The following is a 21394-nucleotide window of genomic DNA, read 5'->3' as shown; positions in this document are numbered from 1 at the left end:
TCAGGAGGTCTTCCCATGTTCAAGGAGGCTTTGACTGAATACTATTAGCATGCGATTTGTATAAAATGGAATTAAAGAGGTGATGTGCAGATCAAGGAAGAAATGTATCTCTTTGCTTTGCCTTTTTTCTTTGTTCACACTCTTTCGGGTTTGGTTCTGTGCCCTCTGATGTGAAAGAAATCATTTTTGGTACGTTTATTTTCTCTCAGAGGAGAAAATACCACTCTCTTTCCGAAGAAAAGGGTAAGGAACGGGGCTCTCAAAAGCATTTACGTCCCAGTTTCACAAAAGCCGAAGGCAAATCACAACCTAAGCCGCATGGAAAATGAAAGGGTAAGGCACACTGACACAAGGGCTGACATGAAACAGGATGGAAAAGCGTCTGTCATCCAGAAAAGCTCATGTTTGCATTATTTGCTGTTTTCTTTACATTTGTATTTAAGTTTAGATCTACTGTTTAATTTTTTGCCAACCCGAAAGATGCACATCAGTGTCACTCTTCTAAGAACCTTGTGAAATATATTTATTTCTCTGTTTGTAAATATTTTATTCTTAGTCTGAAAAGAAAATGAAAAATAACTTCATAAACTACCAGACTCTTGCATGCCAGGTTTATTCTTTTCTTTTAGGATTTTTAAAATCTCCTTCAGCGTCTCCTTACCTTGCCTCTGTACGGTAGGAGTGGGAAATACCTACGTTTCTGTGTAACAGAGTGAGGGAGGTGTTTAAGATGCCAGATTCCCCAATGTGTGTGTCGAAATACTCGTGTTAACATTTGTTTATGATTAAAAATCACGGATGCCCGCCAGTGTTGGCAGCCTCGAGGCCTGAATGACTTTTGGAAGTGGTGAAGGTGGTCATGGTGCTTTCGAAAGGCACAAACTAAACTAACGATAGAGGAAAACAACAGGGTAAGGTGTTCCCGTTGTCTTGTGTCCGTAGCAGTTTGAAGGTGGTGGTGATACCTCTGCTGGTTTCTGAGTGCACTCAAAGTGCTCCCATCGGAAGAGCCAGGTGGGATGGGGCTTTGGACAACCTGGTCTGGTGGGAGGTGTCCCTGCCCATGGCAGGGGGTTGGAACTGGATGATCTTTAAGGTCCCTTCTGACCCAAACCATTCTGTGATTCTAAGAGGATGAAGTAGGTGATGTCCCGGGGTGTCACCAGGGATGAGGGACAGTCCTCTCCCTTGGCAGCAGCAGGAGAGCGCGATGCAGAGCATGAAGCCCAGCTCTGGTCCAGCGAGATGAGAGCACCCGAGCGTAGCTCTGCAGCCACTTCAGAGCAAGGCAAGTTCAAGCTCAGCATTCACGGCACGAGCATTTACATTTCCCTTCTCCTGCTGCTTGGAAATCCTCCGTGCAAACTCGATTTGACCGGTGCGGTGGCCTGCTGATGGCGTGGTGGCCACCCGTAGACTGACCTCTCTTGTATTTCTGTTTACCCTTCATCTGAAGTAATTTCCTCATGTGATGGAAGCATGCCACGCACTTTCACAGGAAAGATAAAATAGATGAAAATGTAACCAGGTTACAGCCAGAAAGTATCCCGAGACTGCTTGCTAGCCTCTTATTCCCATGGCATTCCGGCTGGAGTTACTCCTTCAGCTCCTTGCTGGAGTCTCAGCAGCTTCTAAGCAACTGAGCATCGCTGTCGTGGGGATTAGGAAGCAGCGGAAGGTCCGTGCAACAGAGCAATACTTGTGTTTGTCTGTTTATAATTCATTTCTATTAGGCTTTTTTTTGTTGTGTATTCATGGCCAGGAGCAAGTGCTGCAAATTATTGTGGCGAAGGAGGTTTAATTTTGCTAATCCTGTTTTATTCCCATTTCAGCGTAGCTTTTCGAAAGCCACAATGCGGCGCCTGTAATGAATTTAAAATGTATTTTGGAATGGTATTGTCTTGCGGAATGTATTGGAAGCTCATCTGAATGGGCTTTAATACTAGAATAATGCTAGATGCTGAAAAGAAAGAAAAATCATCCATCTGAAATGCCGTTCGCATGGACTCTTTCATGCCGGCTGGAAATAACAGCCTGGGTACCAAGCAGGGAGGAAGCACAAGCCTCTTCCTCACAATACCCTCAACCCCCTACCCTGATTACAATCTTTTTATTGTGGCGAAAAAGCATTTGCTTTCATCCTTCTCGATAAGAGAGTTTCTTTTTACCGTTTGGTCCGACACCTAGTGCAAGCCAGACATAGGCTGCAATTTTCACCAAATTATCATTTATTTCTATGTTTTACACCCAAAAAAGTGCAAATGAGATGACGAGGGCATTGAACAAGGCGCTTTATCAATGCAGCCGTGACTCCATCCTTGGCCGGGAGCTTACAGTGGGACAGGCAAGGCAAACAGGGAGCGAGAGGGGGTCCCGGTCCCGGAGGTGAGGTGTCCTGACCCAGGCACGAGCAGCTCTGGGAGAGGGACTCGGGGCTGCTGAGCCCCAGGAAATTTAGTGCCTTTTCATTTGATTTTGCTGCTGAGGGGAGGCCAGGCTGTCGGGTCCAGCTGTCACTGTGTGGTCCTGGGTGGAGGATTCATAGAATCAGAGAATGGTTTGGGTTGGAAGGGACCTGAAAGATCATCCAGTTCCACCCCCCTGCCCTGGGCAGGGACACCTCCCACCAGCCCAGGTTGTCCAAAGCCCCGTCCAGCCTGGCCTTGAACCCCTCCAGGGATGGGGCAGCCACGGCTTCTCTGGGCAACCTGGGCCAGGGGCTCACCGCCCTCACAGCCAACAATTTCTGCCTGAGATCTCAGCTCAATCTCCCCTCTTGCAGTGGAAAACCCTTCCCCCTTGTCCCATGGCTCCCCTCCCTCATCCAGAGTCCCTCCCCAGCTTTCCTGGAGCCCTTTGAGGGACTGGCAGGGGCTCCAAGGTCTCCGCGGAGCCTTCTCTTCTCCAGGCTGAACACCCCCAACTCTCTCAGCCCGTCCTCCCAGCAGAGGGGCTCCAGCCCTCCCAGCATCTCCGGGGCCTCCTCTGGACTTGCTCCAACAACTCCATGTCCTTCTGGTCCTCCTTCAACTGGAAGGAGGAGAGAAGAGGTTGGTTTTCAGGGAAGTCAGGTCTTTGAGCTGGCTCACAGCAACCAGTACTGCTGCAAAGGAGGATACTTGGTGGTGTTACTTCCCCATCCCTGGAAACATTCCAGGTCAAGTTGGATGGGACTCTGGGAAATCTGGTCTAGTTGAAGATGTCCCTGCTCATGGCAAGGGGGTTGGACTAGATGGCCTTTAAAGGTTCCTCCCAACCCAAACTATTCTATGATTCTATGATTTCTGCTTTTCCTTTTGTTATTCCGGGGGACGAGAGACCCTCAAAAACTGATTTCTTGGGTAGGAGGCTGGCCCTGTGTGTGAGAAGGAGAATACAGGGCTGGAATAAGATGGACCCATCACTTCTTTGCTCTGTTGCAGAACATCCTCAGCTTACAGATCCTGTGAAATGGCCAACATGAAGAGCCACGTAGCCACGCGTGACTGATGAACAGGATGTGGCTTTCTGCAGCCATTCGGTATTGCTGCAGGGATCCCAGTGCCTCCCAGTGCAGAGAGCACCATTCAGCACCATGGGCACATTGTTCAGAGCATAGTCCAATGTCAGGTATCATGCTCTAAGTTGGGTGGCCATGCACCATATAGAGCCTCGATATTGACTTTTCTCCTGGGAACACAAAGATGGGTGGATGGGATCAGATCAAAGGACCTCACAGCCTAAAAGCCTGTCTGGAAGAGTGTCTGGGGAAGAGGAGGAATTGCTCTGTCCCATGTAACGCTTCCCAAATCCCACCCTCCTGGCAGCAAGGGATATGCTGAGGCAAGCAAAGCGACCAGCCACCCCCTTTGCTTGTTTTGAACCTACAACACAATCGTTTCTTCTAATGCCTCCACTTGCTTGGGTTATGAGTGTGTGATTGCTGCCCCCCCCGCCTTTCTCCAGGTCATGGAATCACAGAATGGTTTGGGTTGGAAGGGACCTTAAAATCATCTTGTTTCAACGTCCCTGCCCTGGGCAGGGACACCTCCCAGCAGACCAGGTTGCCCAAAGCCCGTCCAACCTGGCCTTGAACACCTCCAGGGATGGGAATTCCATAGATCTTTTGTGATTTATATTTTTTATAGATGTCTGTCACGTTCCCTGTCCCACTGGGCATTTCTTGTCTGGACTTGAAGAATTGTATTAGTGATTTAACAGTTAATTATGGCCAGGAAATCTCCGCAACTCTGTGACATCTCCCTCCTCCTTTTTCTCTCAGGTCCTATTTGTGGTGTCTATTACTTAAAGCATCGTATACCAGTAGTAACCCTTAGGTCACATATCATTTCAGTGTTCTAATTCAGAACAGTACTGCACTTCAAAGGTGACTCCCGCCAATTGTGGGGTTGTTCCCTTGTGCAAAGTGGTTTTGGTGTGCATGGACCAGATTTCTTTCAGAAGCTTCACTCCAGTTGCCCATCACGCGTCCTCCAACCCCTCATGGGACACACCGGTCCCTACCAGTGCAGGACATACCAGTAAAGGACATACGGGTGATGTCCTTCAGACAACTTCAAACTATGCATCAGGTGGGGACCAGACTTAAAACTAGACTAAATCTAGTTCAAAGGGAACCTCAAAGCGCAGAGGGTGTAGCCATAGGAGCCCCAGCACAAAATGCTTTGATTCCCGGATATTTCTGACTGCACCGAAGTGTTGATTAATGTAATGTACTCTTTGGATTTTTATAGCGCTTTTCCTTGTCAGAATATTTTGCAACCATTAAAAGTTTGAAACACCTTCTTGCCTTATTCCCACTATTGATGTGGAATCTGCATTGCAGGGTGATGATGGAATTGAATGGCAAAAATCCCCAAAGCATCAATGGTGGGTGCATTTGGGTGAAAAGGGGGAGGTTTTGGCTTCTGAGGTTGTGTTTAGAGCAGCAGTAGATGCTCCTCAAGCATTGTATCGCGCTGGCACTTCTGGGCAGCGCATTCTCCCACCTTGTTACTGTCAAACCATCTCCTTTCAGGTGCTTTCAGCTTACTGAAAAAGCAAGGGGAAACTTGTCCTGCATGCTTTGGACAGGGAGAGGCATTTCGTTTGGGTTCCTTGTCTACGATGATTTGTTTGGAGAAATAATGTGCGACAGAGATGTGGTGGTTGGGCTTAAATCAGCATTGTTTTTTTCCACTAAGGAAAAGAATTGTTGCGAATACGGATGTTTTTTGAGTTTCCTCTCCATATGAAGAAGCCGTGTGTGTTTAAAGCACTGGTAGGTAGACATCATGTCGCGTACGTGGCCACGTAGTGTGTGGCAGCCCAAAACCCAGGCTTTTGGATGGATGCTTACAGAAGCTGGTGTTCACCATCTCCGAGATGGATGACGTTGGGTTTTCTCCTCTAAATGAGACCTCAAGGCTGAAGGCAGCCCAGGCAAACACCTGCTTGCCCAGGCCAGTCTCCCTGGGGCTCAGAGCGCTGCCTGGGGACATGGGGACAAAGTGGCCATAAAACCCTGATGCTTGGTTGTAAATCCCCAACCGTAATGTCTCATGGATGTGAAGTTTTGCATTGATTTTCCTGTTGATATTAACTCCATCGCCCGTTACTGAAGCCACTGACATAAAAACATGTCTCCGAGTATCTTTCTCTTCCAGCTCGCTTTATAACCGTGATTTCCTTTGCTTTGAGAATTGCTCCTTCTGTGCTAACTTGGGGGTGGAGGGAAGGCTAATTAATTAAGCAGTAATTGTTGTCAAGTCAATTGGTGCTAACATTTAACATTTGACTTGTTTACTATCCTGAGGTAAAGCGGAAGGAGTTAATGATCTAACAAATTGTGCATCCATCATGAGAGACTTGTTTGGAAAGAACGGGTTTATTTATGAACTGTAAAATAATACATTTGGAAAAAAAAAACCCTACATTTTGAAGCAAGATCGTTGAGGTTCTTGTGTGAAATTGTCACTAGATAGCTGTGGAGACAAATGCGTCGCCTAATAAAGCTTAATGACTGATTTTCCCATTAATCAGAGTTGAGAATGTGCTTCATTAAGATAATTAACTGAGCCAGTTGCTTAACTGACAGTTAGTAGACACAAATTCCCAAGTTACTTGCTTTCCTCTAAATAAAACTCACGAGAAGCTAACCCACCGCTCCTTCATCATCTTTATTGGAGAGAGAAACAGAAGGGCCGTTAAAATCTCATTGCCCGCGTTCGGTCCGTGACGGCATCTCCCCGTCTGGGAGAGCGGTGGGATGCCGTGGGTGGCCCTGGGTGGGTGGGTGGCCCTGAGTGGCCCTGCACCCAAGCCTTGGGTTCCAGCTTATTGTAGTCAGCTCACGCTGAAAAGCTCACAAATATTTGCTGCTTTCCATCTCGCCAGCAGCAAATGGTCTTTTATCTGCTAATTTCTGAAAGGTCAGGTCTTTGTTGTGGTTGTTTTTGTCACCCAAGAACTATTAGCTCCTCCAAGGGGGAGAATTCCTTGTCTGAATTTGTGGCTTCTCCTCTTTGTTCATTGCAAGCGAGAAGTGGGGTCATGAGTCCTGAGCCCCCCTGAAGGCAGGGATGCGTAAGATCAATCTTTTCCAGCTACATTTGTAGGCAGAATATGGAGCGCTGAAGAAGTTAGGGGAATTAACTGAGAGATCCAAAACTTGAATTATTAAATATCCTATCTGGTTGTAACGTCTAGTTGTAAATCCTTTCCTTCGCAGCTCTCTGTGTCTTGAATTCTAACGTGGTAATTGCTATCACGTAGCAGAAGACTCTTTGCACAGAAGACGACTCTGGAGCTAACGTAAGGCGATCGTCTCAACTCTGCTTTTCTTTTGTCCTCAGAGTTCCCGGTCTTCCACCATGAACCCTGTTTACAGCCCCGTCCAACCTGGGGCTCCCTACGGAAACCCGAAGAACATGGCGTATACAGGTAGGACCGACGTTCAGCAGCTCTTTGCGAATGTCCGTATGCGGTGGTGAGAGCAGATGCTCGTTAACGGGTGGTTAATCCCTTAACGGAGGGAGAAAGAGTTCCTATCAGAGAGCCAGGTGAAAACGTGACTTGCAGGAAAAACGCTTCAGCGAAGCCAGTGCAGTAAGGTTGGTGAGAAGAAACAACCTGAATTCATAAGAAAAGGATGCCCTGGAAATCCGAAAGTAAAAGGATCAAAAGGGGGTTTCTTTAGGCAAATAAAACACGTAAGAAGTTGCAGGGGGAGGGAGGTGGGAGCTGGAGGGCTTCCCTCCGGAGCCGAACTGAGCCACTCAGGTGCATGTGCTGGAGTAATCCTGCCGTAGAAGTGCGGGTCCACAGGCGAGAGCCCGTTATTTGGAGAACACCCAGTTATTGTTATAGGTGGGATTTAAACTACCTTTATTGGCTGATGGTTTTGTTTTCAAGTTACACTTTGGTTGAGTTAATCTGAAGCTGAACAGCAAGTCTGGTGTCTGTTTGAAGTCCATCTTTGAAAGCAAGTTGTCTAAAAATGTCATCTTTAATACTCGAAAAAGGCATCGAAATATGTTTGCCATAATTACGTAACCAGTGGGGAACTAAAGCGTACCGGTGCGGAAAGAATTTAGCTCAGAGAGAAATCCTGCTTTCGAAAAAGAAAATCTCAGTTTAGGGGTACCTGTGGTTTTCCCCGTGGATTATGGTTACCAGCAGTTGTTCTTCTGATCCCGCGTAAGCACCTTACAAAATCAGCCTGGGAAGACGTTTAATTAGAACATTTTGTTGAATGTAATTAGCCATCAAGCGTCATATTGTGTTAAGGCTTCCTTCTTTATATTTGCGTCGCCGGTTGTATGTGTTGACTTTTACCTAATGTGTGAAATTCCTTGGGAATGTGCTTTTGTGGAGGAGAACGGTCAACGGCGAATGGAAACGGACATCAAATGCTCGTAGCTACTTCATTTACGAAATATTCTCGTTGACTTTCGTCGCTCTTTCAGCTGGTAGATGAGTAAGGGCTGGCTGTGTCGCTGCGAGGAGACCCGTCTGATCCTCCACAGAGCCGAGAGTTCCTCAAAGGCGTTTTGCCCCATTTTTATTCACCCTTTTTTTCCACCCCCACCCTGTCAAATTTATGCATGCTGCTTTGTTGGAGATACCGCAGCTCGGGGGAACTTTGGTCTCGCAGTCAAAGCACTGGAGGCTTGGAAAAAAGAAAAATGTCCCTGCGTATAATAGTCTCTTCAAAAATATCACCATTGTAAGAGGACTGCAGACTCCAGCGGTGCTTGAGTGATAGAATGAGCTCATAAGTGCACAGTTATTTTCCTACACTGGAAATAACAGTAATTTTGTGCTTTCTGGCCCAAGGATGGTTTGGACAAGAGTCTACTTCTCTCCCACTTTACTTTTTTTTTTTTTTGGCACGTGTTCAAAGTTCTACCTTAATAACCACGCAGTGTAGATTTTCGATATCTGCTTTCATACAGTCCTGAATGTTTTAGAAGCTGCTTTCTGGCACTTGATAAGACAATTTTATTTAGATATTGAAGTGCAGATTGGATGGAGTTTGTACCTTGACCTTTGTGGAAGGAGAATTTGAGAGGGTGATTTCTGGTTTAGATGAACGAATTCTCTATGACTGCGTTCGGAATAAGTCAAATGGCAACATTAATAGGATGTTACCTTCTAAAACAACCTGCTGGTTAATCACCGTGAAGGTTATATCGTGCACTTAAATATATAAAGCTATTGTCTGCCTTGGCCAGCTTGTGCCAGCTCTGGTAGGGATCATGGCGAGGTGGCCCCCAGGAGAATGGTTTCACCCCAAACCGTCGGACTTCAGGCATTTATCCTCCGGAATTTGTGGTAAATGAGGAGAAAGCAGTGGCAGATGTGCAGGATGACCTTGGAGAAAAAAAGTTGGGAGGCAGGTCAGACTGGAAAACCCCAATGTAACAAGGTCCTTAGTTATGCCAATGGAAAACCAAAGAAGGGGAGATTCAAGTGACTGCTTGAAGGTGGGACACCGATGCAGGAACTGAATGGTGTTGGTGCTCGGGTCTAAGGTAAGGAGTCAGTGGGCTGAATTCTTACAATGAAGCCCCCAAATAGATATCAGGTTAAAAAGTGTTTAAATCAAGAGCTATTGTCTTTGCCAGGCAAATGGGTATGACAGAACCGTTTCATGATGAATTTGTTTGAATATTTAATGAAAGACCTAAAGTTACATTGCAAAAGAGGGGGAGAAAATTTAAATTTTATCCGTTGTATAGAAAAGACAGGTAACTCCTGGGGGTTATTAAAAGAAGGCTGCCATGGCTCCTGCATTCCAAGTGCCAGGCTCTGTCGATCTTCTTGCTTTCTAAGCTTAGACCTCATTGACATTGCATTAACTTGCATCACTTAGCTACGTATCAGTTTCTAATGTCGCCACAGGCTATTCTGGAGGATTTTTAAACACAGAGAAAGAAAGAAAGTAGACTTTGTACGGGAGAAGCGTCAAGTTAAGGAGTTTGGAGATACTTCCTTCTCAAATTGCTTTGAAAATAATCGCTAAAGCGTATGACATGGTAGATCTGGAGGGAGGTCGACTGCCATCGCGTGTGGGAATCCCTCCCGTGGCCCTGGTAGCTTGGTACAGCTTTGGGACTTAACGAGTGTCTCGGCTCTGGTCGGGAGCCGAACGGAAGAGTTTGCTCGGAGCCCCGAATTTGGAAGAGCACGTCAGCAAACCGTCCCCATCATCACTTCATGAGGCAGAGTGTACAACATCTGTCCCAAATTGTTGATTGGAGATCTAATTTGGTATACAATATAGAATTTATACAGTATAAGAGATGAATTTATTTTTTTTAATCTCATCTTTTTGCAGTCATGGAGGACACTGAAAAAAAAAAAAAGAACGCCAAGCTTTATATTAGTCAAGAAAAAGAAATAAAAACCTACTGAAGTGTAATAAAGTTGAGGTAAAGCTTGTTAGCCCTAGGCCATGTTCTCGGTTTGCTTTAGAGTTCAGGTTTTTTTACTCCAAATCTAGTGCAGCACGTGTATTACTTAATTTTTTGTCTTTAAAGATCATGCATAAACCATTAATTTCGAACCTTGCGGAATAAAACTCAGGTGGGATATGTGCAGAAAGAAAACAGGGATGGTAATCAGGGTACTGGCAGGCTGAATTCTATGCTCCTGTGGGTTTTTAGTACTAAATGTGAGTGCTTTATAGAAATAGATTGCTTTTGGTTGAAATAATCAATTTTAATCTGATTTCCTTCTCGTTCTCACATCTTGGTTGTTCTCCATACCTGGTGGGCTGGGGAGAGAGGACCATTTCAAGAGAAGTAACAATTTTTTTTACCAAATCGGCTGCTGGCGTGGTAGGGAGAATGGGAAATCCTTGGCACATACTCCGAGTACCTGACGTAACATACGTTTATTCAGATTCTTTGTTCCGTTTTGATCTTCCTTAAAGGAAGGGTGAAGTACACTTATTTCCTAATGATTTTTAAAGTGTGGTCTGAACTAGATGAATTTTTATGGGAAATTATAATTAAGTTTAAAAAACGAAAAAAAAGGATGTTTTGAAATAGAGTTAGTAGGTGAAACAAAGCCAGAAGTGTTAAATTTGAAAGAGAAGTGTTTATCAAAGCAGCCCCCATGTTTGAACTAATGGGTTTATTAAGCAAAGGTGGTTTCTTTTATAGTAAGTACGTCTTATTTTTCGGGATCCTTAAGACCCCCAGATCTGTTGGATTGCACCCTCCTTCCCATTTTCCTTCCTAAACTGAAAGAGGAGAATAACTCTGGTACCTTTTCTGCTACCAGTACGTTCTCGCTGTCGAATGAGCTGATTGCGGAGCTGAGTTAAGGCGACACGGAGAGAATATTCAGAGCTACGTCTGTCCGGCGCCAGGTTTGTGCTCCAGCAAGTCCTGGTTCCTCGTGCTCGGTTGGGGACTGTTCCCACTTCGCTAATTCGATGTATTTTAGAACATCAGCAGCAGCGTTTGAGTGTTGTTTAGTATTTAATTAAAACAGACTGTAATTAACTTGGCTCTTCATGTAAGCTGTTGTTTTAATTGAGGCTAACTTTAAAATGTATTTAAGGACTCTCATTTGGTTTTTTGTTATTGGTAGAATTCGCTTTACCTGCCCCAAACGTGAGCTGACGAACTGCCTGGTTTTCCTTGGGCACGTTATCCTTCTCATTTTCTTGCATCCACTTTTGCTAAGACACCGGTCCTGCAGCAAATAGATTAGCTCGTCGGTGTGGAATCAGGGGTGAAGAATCAGTCTCTCCTGTAGCTTGTTCGACTTCAAGCGTGAAACTATAAAAGTATTTGTTATAGCTCACGCTATTATCATTTTCCCTACCAGAAGCTGATTAATATGCTGATAAGTTGCTGTGATTCATGAACCTTCGGTAGACTGACTCCGTATTCAGCGTAGTTATTACTAAATAATAAATGATAATAAAATCCAAGAGCCCAAAGAGGTGAAGCTGGTGAGTAAATCTCCAAGGAGTTTGTGTCACACGGCTCTAGTCCACGACACTTCCCAAGTTCTGCAACGACCTGCTCAGGAGCTTCCATGCTCAGAACAGACGTTCTCCCGCTCACGTTTTTTGCTGATGGAAGTCCTCACTTTCCCTTCGACAAACAGCTCTGTTCAGGCTCTGTGTGCCATGAAGCAATATTTCTGTTCTCCCCGCCCCCGCCAAATATTGAAGGTAAAGGAAAAATGCTTTTATTCAATAGGAGTAGGACAAGTTCTGTTTTTTCTAGTTTCTCACTTTTTATCCATGCAGAAAAACCACTAAACTATATGGATATATTGTCTTCTGGTCCTTCGTTGGCCACAGATTACTGGTGGTTATCCCCCTCCACCTTTTCCCCGTCCAACCCTCTGCTTGCTCTCTGACAAAAAGTCAACGCTTTTATTGCAGACTCCTTCTACAAGTCCTGAATCCCTGCTGTGGAAGTGCCGGTACTTTTGTATCTGATGCACACACCGTTCAACCCTGCCTGGGGTCTCTCCCGGTCACCCAGATTCAGAATTGTTTTGCCCAACTTTAGGTACCTGCGGTGTGGATGTGGGCGATCCCCTGAGCTGCTTCAATGGTAAGGGGCAAGAAAAGAGCATCTCCCATGTGGTCTGTTTTATTTTATGAGCCGTTGGATTGTGTCCTAGAAACGCTCATTCCTGAGGGGTTATTGATGGCTCATCAGATGTAGACATCGAGGCAAAGTGGTCTGTGTTTGGTCTTGAGTCCCATCCCTGGGGTTTGCATCTGAATTACTTACTGCAGGTCTTTTAAAACCTTAAGATCTATTTTAAAGAGATTCTGTCTTGACCAGGTTATGTACCTGGCCCGTAGGGAGGAAGGGAAAGGCAAACCTGTCTTCAGAGGTGTGGGGCAGGGAAGGATGGTGACTTTCTAGGCTGAATATTCCCACCACATGTAAAACATGGATGTCTTGCCCACTGAAGGCCAGCTGGGACGATCATTTCTCAAACATGAGGTTTTCAGCTCTTGTCTAATCCCTTCAGCCCATACCCATCACTGGAGTCTGTCCTCAAGACCATCAGATCATGGTTATTTGAACTGGTGAGGACGCTTGGTCCAAAGCCACGTAAGTCGCTGATCTTCCCACCTCTTTGGTCTTGCTCAGGAAAGAGTCAGGGTTATGCAGCTTGGTGGCAGCCGAGGACAGTGTGGCAGAAAGCAACGGCAAGGAGTCCTCAGGGAGGGTCTAACCCTCATAAAGAGTGTAGAGAAGACAACCGAATCTTTGTTTCTTTCAATAGATCGTGGAGTATGAATGTGAGCTGCTGTCATCAAGAAGCTTTTGTTGTGTGGCAGCACTCAAATGGCCGGATTCTCTGGTTTTCATAAATAAAAACATTTCAGAGTTCTGATATCTAAGGCACTTGTTCTTTTGATAGCTCATTAGCCAGAAGAGCCCCACTGCTACAGGTCGATAAGGAGTTTACTTCTCCAAGCATGCTGCTCGGTGGGTGCTACTGCAGAAGCCCCCATCTCTGACCTGCCAGCTCTCAAGGGATTTCCCCCAAAACGTCTTAGGATCAGCATCACCCTGTCTGGGACAGTTTATCCGTGTAGGAGGCAGTACCTAACGTCCTTAAATCTGGCCAGATACAGGCTGGGAACTCCCCACTCTTCCCTCTCTGTTGCACATAAGGCTTGGGAATCCCAATGACAGTATCTTAATGTGATGGATGTCCTCCTCCTGATTGTCTTCTCTGCTTCTCCCAGGGCTCTTTCCTAACCTGGTTTGTCGGGTGGCGTCCCCCAGCCTTCCCATCTCATCGCAGCAGGAATTCCCATGTCTCTTTTGCTAATGAACCTTGTCTCTTTTACTTAATTCCTCTTTTTCTCTTTTGCTAATGGTTTGTTTCCGTCATGCATTCAGGTTTCTGCCGTGGATCTTCTGCTGCTTCTGTGCTTGTTTTTTATCTTGGAGAGGACTGGAAGGTCGCAACCTCCATCACCCCCTTCCCTGGCTTTTTGGGAAAGATGATCAGTCATAGAATCATAAAACTGCCTAGGTTGGAAGGGTCCTTTCAGATCATAGAGTCCAACCATCAACCCAACACTGACAAAAACCACCACCCGTCTTTTAAATACCTCCAGGGATGGTGCCTCAACCACTGCCCTGGGCAGCCTGTTCCAATGCTTAATAACCCTTTCAGTGTAAAATTTTTTCCTAATATCCATCCTAAACCTCCCCTGGGGCAACTTGAGGCTGTTTCCTCTTGTCCTATGGCCTGTTCCTTGGGAGAAGAGACCAAGTCAAGCCCCTCTGCTGCTCTTCTGATCCTTCTTCTTCTTGCCTTGCTCGTTCCCTGGAGTCTTTCACTCCATCCAAGCTATTTTTCCTTTTCTCCGGCAGCCTGTCGGCCTGGCCCAGCTGGCAAACACCTGCGCAGGGCCGGGAGAGCCGGGCTCATTTCACCAGGAGGAACCTGACGCCTTTTAATAAAAGGTCTTTGTGCGACGGGGTTCTGTTTAGCTGCATTTCCAAAGTGGATTAACTCAGGCTGCCCAGGGGCGCTTTTAGGGAGCCTCTGCAGCAGACAAATGTGAAATAAATATCCAAGTGTAGCTGCTTGGCAAGTATTATCCTGCACAAGATTCACCAAAGTATTTTGGGGAAGGAGAGGAGTTGTCTAAAGCAAGGAAGACTTTGAATCACATTTCCAGTTCATCTGTGGTCTTGCTGCAAGATCCAGTACGTTCTCCCTCAAGTAACAAATGTGTCTTCTTCAGTTTAAAGCATAAAACAGTCTTATTTCTGATGATTTAAGGAGAAGTCCTGGCCTCAAGAGCTTTGTCATTTGTATGTAGAAAAGCGTGGTGTCTCCCTGTGTCGCTCGTCAACCTTTTTTGCACTGCCTGCGAGGTCTGGGTTCATTGGCTTTCCAATTTAATTGATGTTCCTGCTTCTTCGAGTGGCAATCTCTCCCTGGGACTTTTGAGAGCACTGAGAAAAATACACGTCAGTAATGTAATTTTAATTTACGATGTAATGCACAGATGCAGTTAAGAGTTACAAGATTTTGTGATAGAGAGTGGGTGTGGCTGGTAAGCAAATATGCGAGTCGACATCCTAATTACTGGTATTTTATGTTGGTGGAAGGGCATCGGTTTGATATTTTTTGTGTGTGTCTGAAATCATGGAGATCTTTCGGAGGGATTCCCGAAAGGGTTAAGGATTTGTGCGAACTGATGCTCTTGCAGTCGTGACCCACGCTGGCAGGCTGCACGGGTCTGAAGCAAGAATCGTACAGCTGTCTAATTTGGTCGCAATCTCTGCGGAAAGGTGGAGAACAAACATGCAGTGAGCTTCACAGCCATGACTGTGGGCTCTAGGTTGACCAGGCTGCTTGTTGAGGATGGGTTTCATAGAATGGTTTGGGTTGGAAGGGACCTTTAAAGGCCATCTTGTCCAACCTCCTGCCACGGGCAGGGACATCTTCCACTAGGTCAGGTTGCTCAAAGCCCCGTCCATCCTGACCTGGAATGTTTCCAGGGATGGGGCATCTCCCACCGCTCTGGGCAACCAGGTTCCTCTAGGACTCTCCACACCTCTGCTATTGCACGTGAGCAAGGGCTTGTGAGCATGTCCTTTTTGGACATGGAAAGCTCCAGCACTTCCTCCAGCACGTCCAGCTCTCCCACCCGTGATTTGGGTGCCCTCCATAGGATTTCCACATGCTCCAGAAGTGCGAGATGCATCCCTGAGCTGGGCTGTTTGCTGCACTCCCAAGTTGCAAACTTCCAAGTTTTGTCATTTGTTTTTTCCCCAAGGTGAAACCACAACATTTGTTTGGACATAATGATTAACAGAGGGAATCGGCATCGTCCGCCCTCCGGCCATTGGTTTTGTTGGCAGGACAGGAGGTGTGGGATTCTCGCCTGTGGTTCTATCCTGATTTGTGTCATTTGTATTCGTTGGTGAACCTCAGACACAACTGCACGTGTGAGAACTGACCTGATTTACATTTGACTGTTCATTTAATTTATTGGTGTGTTGAAAGCTGGTAACCTCCAATTTTGTAGAAGATGGAAGGATGTTCCGATAGGATTTCTACCGCTGGCTTTTAATCCTCCTTTGCATACTCTTTTGTGGGACAAAGATAATTCTAGGCTTGATTTCAGCCTTTCTTATTAACTTAAAATTAAAATTTTGCTGTATTATTCTCTGGAAAGGCTGGGCCTTTGACAACAGATTAGTTCTTTGGCCAAGAAAACCAAGTTCTTTCAGAACTGCTGTGTGCGAAGAGGATAAACTTGACTTTTTTTTCCTTTCTTTTTGGCATTCCTCAGCACATTTGTGGGGAGCGCTGAGGAACATGAGGCAAATGGCCTTGATGCTAAAGCAGGCAGGGTTGGGGTGCTCTCCTCCTTATTTTTCCTTCCTCTTGTAAGACCTACATGCAAATCTACTCCTTCCATTGATTGGGAAATGCCATTTCTAGATTTAATTAGGTGATCCATTGCTTACTGGTTCTGTAAAACAGGAATTTTAAACTGTGTTTAGGGTGTTGAATTGATTTCAGGGTGATTAAAAATGTATGAAGTGGGTACAGTGAATATTTTTCCTCTGGCGGTTCTTCATGTTTATTAATTGGTGTGTATAGAGCAGAGGGGAAAATCATACTTGACTGGGAGAAGAATGAGGTCTGACTTGTGTAGACTCTTGTTATTTTTATGTTTAAATGCATAATTTCCGTACAGGAATACTTCCAAACAACTTGCTGAATGTCTCAGTGTTGGAAGCTGTTTGAGTTTCAACGCTGTGGTTAGCCGATCAACGATGGCTAATTCACCGTCTTCGTAAGAAATTAACTCACGGACTTTCTTGAAGTCATAAAAAGCGTAAAACCCCTAAGGAAATGAGGGACAAGTTTTCTTGTTTGGGGAACGAGGGGGAAGGAAGCAGAGGGGTTTGGGGTGAGATTAGGGTTATTTATGAGTGTGTTGAATAGCTGTAGGCTGTATTTGTGTGGTTCTCCTGCCAAAGGCAGCACCGTTGGACGATGGGCATGGAGGTCGACCTACTACACTCACCTATGGATGGACGCAGGTTGCTGTACAAAATAGGTCTTGGTAGACAGAAGTGTGGGTGACATATATGCGTGTTTCAAGGCAAAAGATTTCTTTCTTTTTCGTGTTAGAAAAGGAGGCACAGTAAACATGAGCCGGCTATGTGTGCTTGCAGCCCAGAAAGCCAACTCTATTGTGGGCTGCGTCAAAAGAAGCGTGGCCAGCAGGTTGATGGAAGGGATTCTCCCCCTCTATTCTGCTCTGGTGTGACCCCACCTGGAGTTCTGCATCCAGCTTTGGGGTGCCCAACATAGGAAGGACATGGCCCTGTTGGAGCAAGTCCAGAGGAGGCCACAAAGATGATCAGAGGGTTAGAGCACTTCTCCTGTGAGGCTGAGAGAGTCAGGGTTGTTCAGCCTGGAGATGAGAAGGCTCCAGGAAGACCTTACAGCAGCTCTTCAGTACCTGAAGGGGGCCTACAAGAAAGCTGGAGAGGGATTTTTCGCAAGGGCATGTAGTGATAGGATGAGGGGTAATGGCTTCAAACAGAAAGAGGGGAGATTGAGCTGAGATCTCAGGCAGAAATTCTTTACTCTGAGGGTGGTGAGCCCCTGGCCCAGGTTGCCCAGAGAAGCTGTGGCTGCCCCATCCCTGGAGGGGTTCAAGGCCAGGTTGGCCGGGGCTTGGAGCAAGCTGGGCTGGTGGGAGGTGTCCCTGCCCAGGGCAGGGGCTTGGAACTGGGTGATCTTTGAAGGTCCCTTCCAACCCAAACCATTCTATAATTCTATGATGATTCTGTGAAAGCTCCATTGAAGCAAATAATTCATAACATCTCATTACAGATGCGTGTAGGCTCAGCTGGTTTGGAGATCGGACCAATTGATGTCAGCCTTCCAAGGAGTTTCATAGAAACTTCGGGGAACATCCTTCACCCCTTGTTTTGTAACTGTTTGTGTAAGGTTTTACACACTTCTGAGTTTCCCGGTGTTGTAAATAAACAGAATAGTCTCAAATCTTAAAAGCAAACAAACCTCATGTTATGTTTTCCTGAATGACCCCATTGTGTGCCTTTTAATCCTACATGCTCCGTTAGAACGTGGAACTGGTTTATGCTCTGCCTCATTTCTTGGCTACAACATTGATTTTGGTTTTTCCCCACAGTGGAAAAGAAATAAAAAGATTCAATGACTAGGGCTGAAGAGGGCTGGAGGAAATGTGTATAAGGCAAAGAAGAAAAAAAAAAACATAGGTGGAAAAAAAGAGATAGCCTTGGAATCATGTTTTAAAGGGGAAAGTACTCCTTCATTTAAAGAAAATAAAAGGTGAATGGAGAATTTTCTTGTGTCACTTACTCCCGTAGAGTATTGGCACGTAATCTGAAATTCTTCACTCACTTGGGGCAGAAATAAGCTTTATTTTTAAGCATGAGCCCTACTACAGCTCCGTCTTATGTAGCGTGTAGACAAATTCCGACCGGTTATTTTGGCTTTTAAAATATATATTCAGTATTGAAATTGATGAATGTATTTTTTTTCTTGCGTTGACTCTTGGCCTCTGTGTGTCGTGGAATGAAACTCTTTTTGGTGGCTTTGTTCATTTATAGTGTGTTTCTAAGCCATCTTTTTCTTCGTTTTAGCCATGGTTTTATTGTTTTACACCATTTAAAACCTCTTTTCCTCTATGTTCTCTTTACTTCCATATGTTTTCCTATGTGATCCCTTTACTTCACTGCTGAACACCAAGGAGTGTCTGTATAGGCAGTCAAAGATCATGTTGGCCATCTTGGTGTCATCTCTGTAGCATTTCGGTTCTCGATGCCTTTAGGTCCCATGGTCAAGTCATGCTTGATTTGCCGTACATCAAATCTTAAACTTCTTTCAGCCTCATTACTTTCCATAACCTCATAATTATTTCCTTCCTCCCCATAACTGTCTCTGGATGTCCAGTTTGCTCTGTGGAGAAAGCTGCTGATGTGGGTGGTGTTGCTACTGTGAAGCCCCTCTACCGAGAGGTTCTTTTAGGGACGTCCCTCCCCTTGTTTCCAGTCTAGCACACCTCCTTTCACAAAGCCATGGTGTCCATCTTCCAATGGTAGCAATTGTGGAAAAAATATTAGATCGGTTTTTAAAATCCTTCCTTCTGGCGGTGGAGAGCACCGGCATCGGCTGGCAGAAAGTCCGTCAGCAGTCGCTAAATGGGTCAGTGATTCTCCGCAGAGCACTTTGGGAGCCTCTGCCATGGGCACCGTGGAGCTGGAGTGTGACCTTGCCGTTGAGTGAATTGGAGATGGGGGTTGTTCGTAAAACAAAATGAAAATGTCTCCTCGCATTGAAACCCCACGCCGTCTCGGAATCTCTCAGCTGTAAGTTAAAATCTCACCGAGTCTGAAATAAATGGCTTTTCCTGCATATTCTTCCTGCCATTTGCAGTTCAAATTCATATCCTTGCTTGTTTTTCTCTGTGCATACTTGCACACCACACATTCAATACCTCTTAAATCCCCAGGTGCTTCAATTAAATGATTGAAAATAAGCTCCAATACTGCCTCACGATCCGTCAAACCCCTTAATATTTGCTGCCTCCTTCCCCTCCCCCTGCTTTTTTTTTTTGTCTGGCACAGCAAATAAGTGGTTAGATGCTTGTTATATTTTTGCAATCTGAAGGTAATAAATTAAAATTTTGTGGCTTGGCTTCTGGAAACATGTTGGTAGATTAAATATTGAATTTTTCTCCTCTCCTGGTGCACAATTATTTTTTACGCCGTGCGCAGTCAATGCGATACAGTGCAGAGGTCTGTACGTACAGAAACGTGATCTGGTACGGGGTCGTAAAGGACTTTTATAAGCTTCAGAAATAGTTCCCCGGTTTGTACCAGATCTGTAAATTACCGAGGCGATTCTTCTACCGTGCTTTATACCTAACGTCTTAGTTTTAGTTTAATGGGGATCAGCTTTCCCAAAGTGGGGCGGTTGAGTTCTGGCTTGTTAATCTGTTTTGCTATTCTGTTTGCGTTCCCTTTAGCCTCGTCTGAAACCCAAATCAGGAGTTGCTTATATGCAAACGCATTTGGATACTTATTTTAAAGTGCGTGTGCCTGCCTTTCCCTCTCCCCGCGCTTGCTGGCATTCGGCCTCATTTCATCTAATGCAGTACTGGGCTAGAATTTTAATGTCTCTGCGGCCAGCGATGATTTATTAGATCCCAAAGCCCTGGCTCAGAGTGCTGGAAGAAAATATTGCATCAGTGAGCTGGCTTGGCACTGCTCAAATAAATGAGTCCTGAAAGACTCTTTAGTGTTACGGCCTTTTTTTCCTTCCCCTCCCCTCGCCCCCACCGGTCCTTCCCCCGTCCCCGACCCCTGAGTTTCTGCTGATGTTGAGAAGTGCTCGTTTCCTTGCAGGAATTGCCATCTCCGGGTCTTTTTACGATAAACGCGTTTGTCAACAGCCTTGTCATAGAAAGCCCTTTGAATCCCCGCGGTCGCTTTGCGCGGGGCCGGGAAGGAGCTGTAATCTTCAAGTTGGGAAAAAAATGAAGCTTTTGTGGCAGGGCACAAGGTTGGGCTCCTGGTCATGAACTGGTGGGGACATGTCATAGTATCATAGAGTCATCCAGGTTGGAAGAGACCTTTAAGATCGAGTCCAACCATCCACCCAACACTGACAAAAACCACCACTAAACCACGTCCCTCAGCACCACGTCTGCCCAGCTTGTAAATCCCTCCAGGGATGGCGACTCCACCACTGCCCTGGGCAGCCTCTTCCAATGCTTGACAACCCTTTCAGGGAAGAACTTTTTCCTAATATCCATCCTAAACCTGCCCTGGTGCAACTTGAGGCCGTTTCCTCTTGTCCTATCACCTGTTCTTTGGGAGAAGAGACCGACCCCCAGCTCATGCTCTCTCTCTCTCTCTCTCTCTCCAGCCTCCTTTCAGGTGTCCTTGTGGTCCTTCTTCTGGCTGGCACATAGTGCCATCAGCTCTATGCTCAGCACTTCTTCGGGGTGGCACGCTGCCGATGCACTCCTCTGGGTCACTGTGTCTCACAGCCGAGATCTTGGGGTGGATATTTTACCTACTGTCAGTTTTCAGAGGCTGGAAAACATCATTTCTCCATTGAGCTTATAGTATCTAATAAATCTTTGTTTAGCTTGGAGGAAAATTGTGCTACTGCTTGAAACGTCCCTGCAGGTCAAGGCATGATGAGTTATGTGTTATCTGTCACTACGGTTTTTTTCCTCTTGTATGTGCTGATGGAGAGGTAATTTAATTTTGCAAGTATGTTTTGCCTCCTTCTCCCTCCTTCTCAGGGCAGGAATGAGAGCAGTAAACATCAACGTTGTCATTTCTCCACCACTGAAGGGTTTTGTCCATCTTTGGTGCTGCTATCACTGTGCTCCCGGCCACGCTACCAACATGTCACTGCAGTGGGCTCCTCTACTTGTGATTTAAAATAAAGCACAAAGGAGCTAATCCCACTGTTTACAGATAAGCCGGCCATGTTTGCTGCTGGTGTTGGTGCTAATTATGCTCCTGGTGTCACCAGCAGAAGGTTGGGTGGAGATGGTCAGTCTCTTGTGTACAAAGAGAGACATGAGAGTTCATAGAAACATAGAATCATAGGTTGGAATCATAGAATCGTCTAGGTTGGAAGGGACCTTTCAGATCACCGAGTCCAACCGTTAACCCAGCACTGCTAAGTCCACCACTAACCCATGTCCCTCAGCACCATGTCTACCCAGCTTTTAAATACTTCCAGGGATGGTGATTCCATAACTTCCCTGGGCCTGTTCCAATGCTTGACAACCCTTTCGGTGTTACCAGGGTTGTGTTAGGTGGGCAAAGTTATCTGCCGTCCACTGCTCATCCAAAATACTGGG

At 45.7% G+C, this 21394-nt stretch overlaps 1 protein-coding gene across 10 annotated transcripts in view; it reads left to right on the top strand.

Moving 5' to 3' along the window:
- The window catches only part of FAM168A (family with sequence similarity 168 member A), a 222045-nt gene that overhangs the window by 102956 nt on the left and 97695 nt on the right, over window positions 1–21394 (top strand). For 9 of the 10 annotated variants that reach the window (XM_063327618.1, XM_063327609.1, XM_063327529.1 and 6 more), the window contains one exon: window positions 6834–6921. In XM_063327618.1, the coding sequence (XP_063183688.1) occupies window positions 6852–6921 (70 nt within the window). In that variant the 5' untranslated portion in view covers window positions 6834–6851. Of the gene's footprint in view, window positions 1–6833; window positions 6922–18740; window positions 18879–21394 lie in introns of those variants that run through there. The other variant, XM_063327580.1, reaches the window with a different exon arrangement.

This window comes from Chroicocephalus ridibundus, chromosome 1, assembly GCF_963924245.1.
Source record: "Chroicocephalus ridibundus chromosome 1, bChrRid1.1, whole genome shotgun sequence".
Lineage (NCBI taxonomy): Eukaryota > Metazoa > Chordata > Aves > Charadriiformes > Laridae > Chroicocephalus > Chroicocephalus ridibundus.
This window is presented reverse-complemented; position numbering and strand designations above follow the sequence as displayed.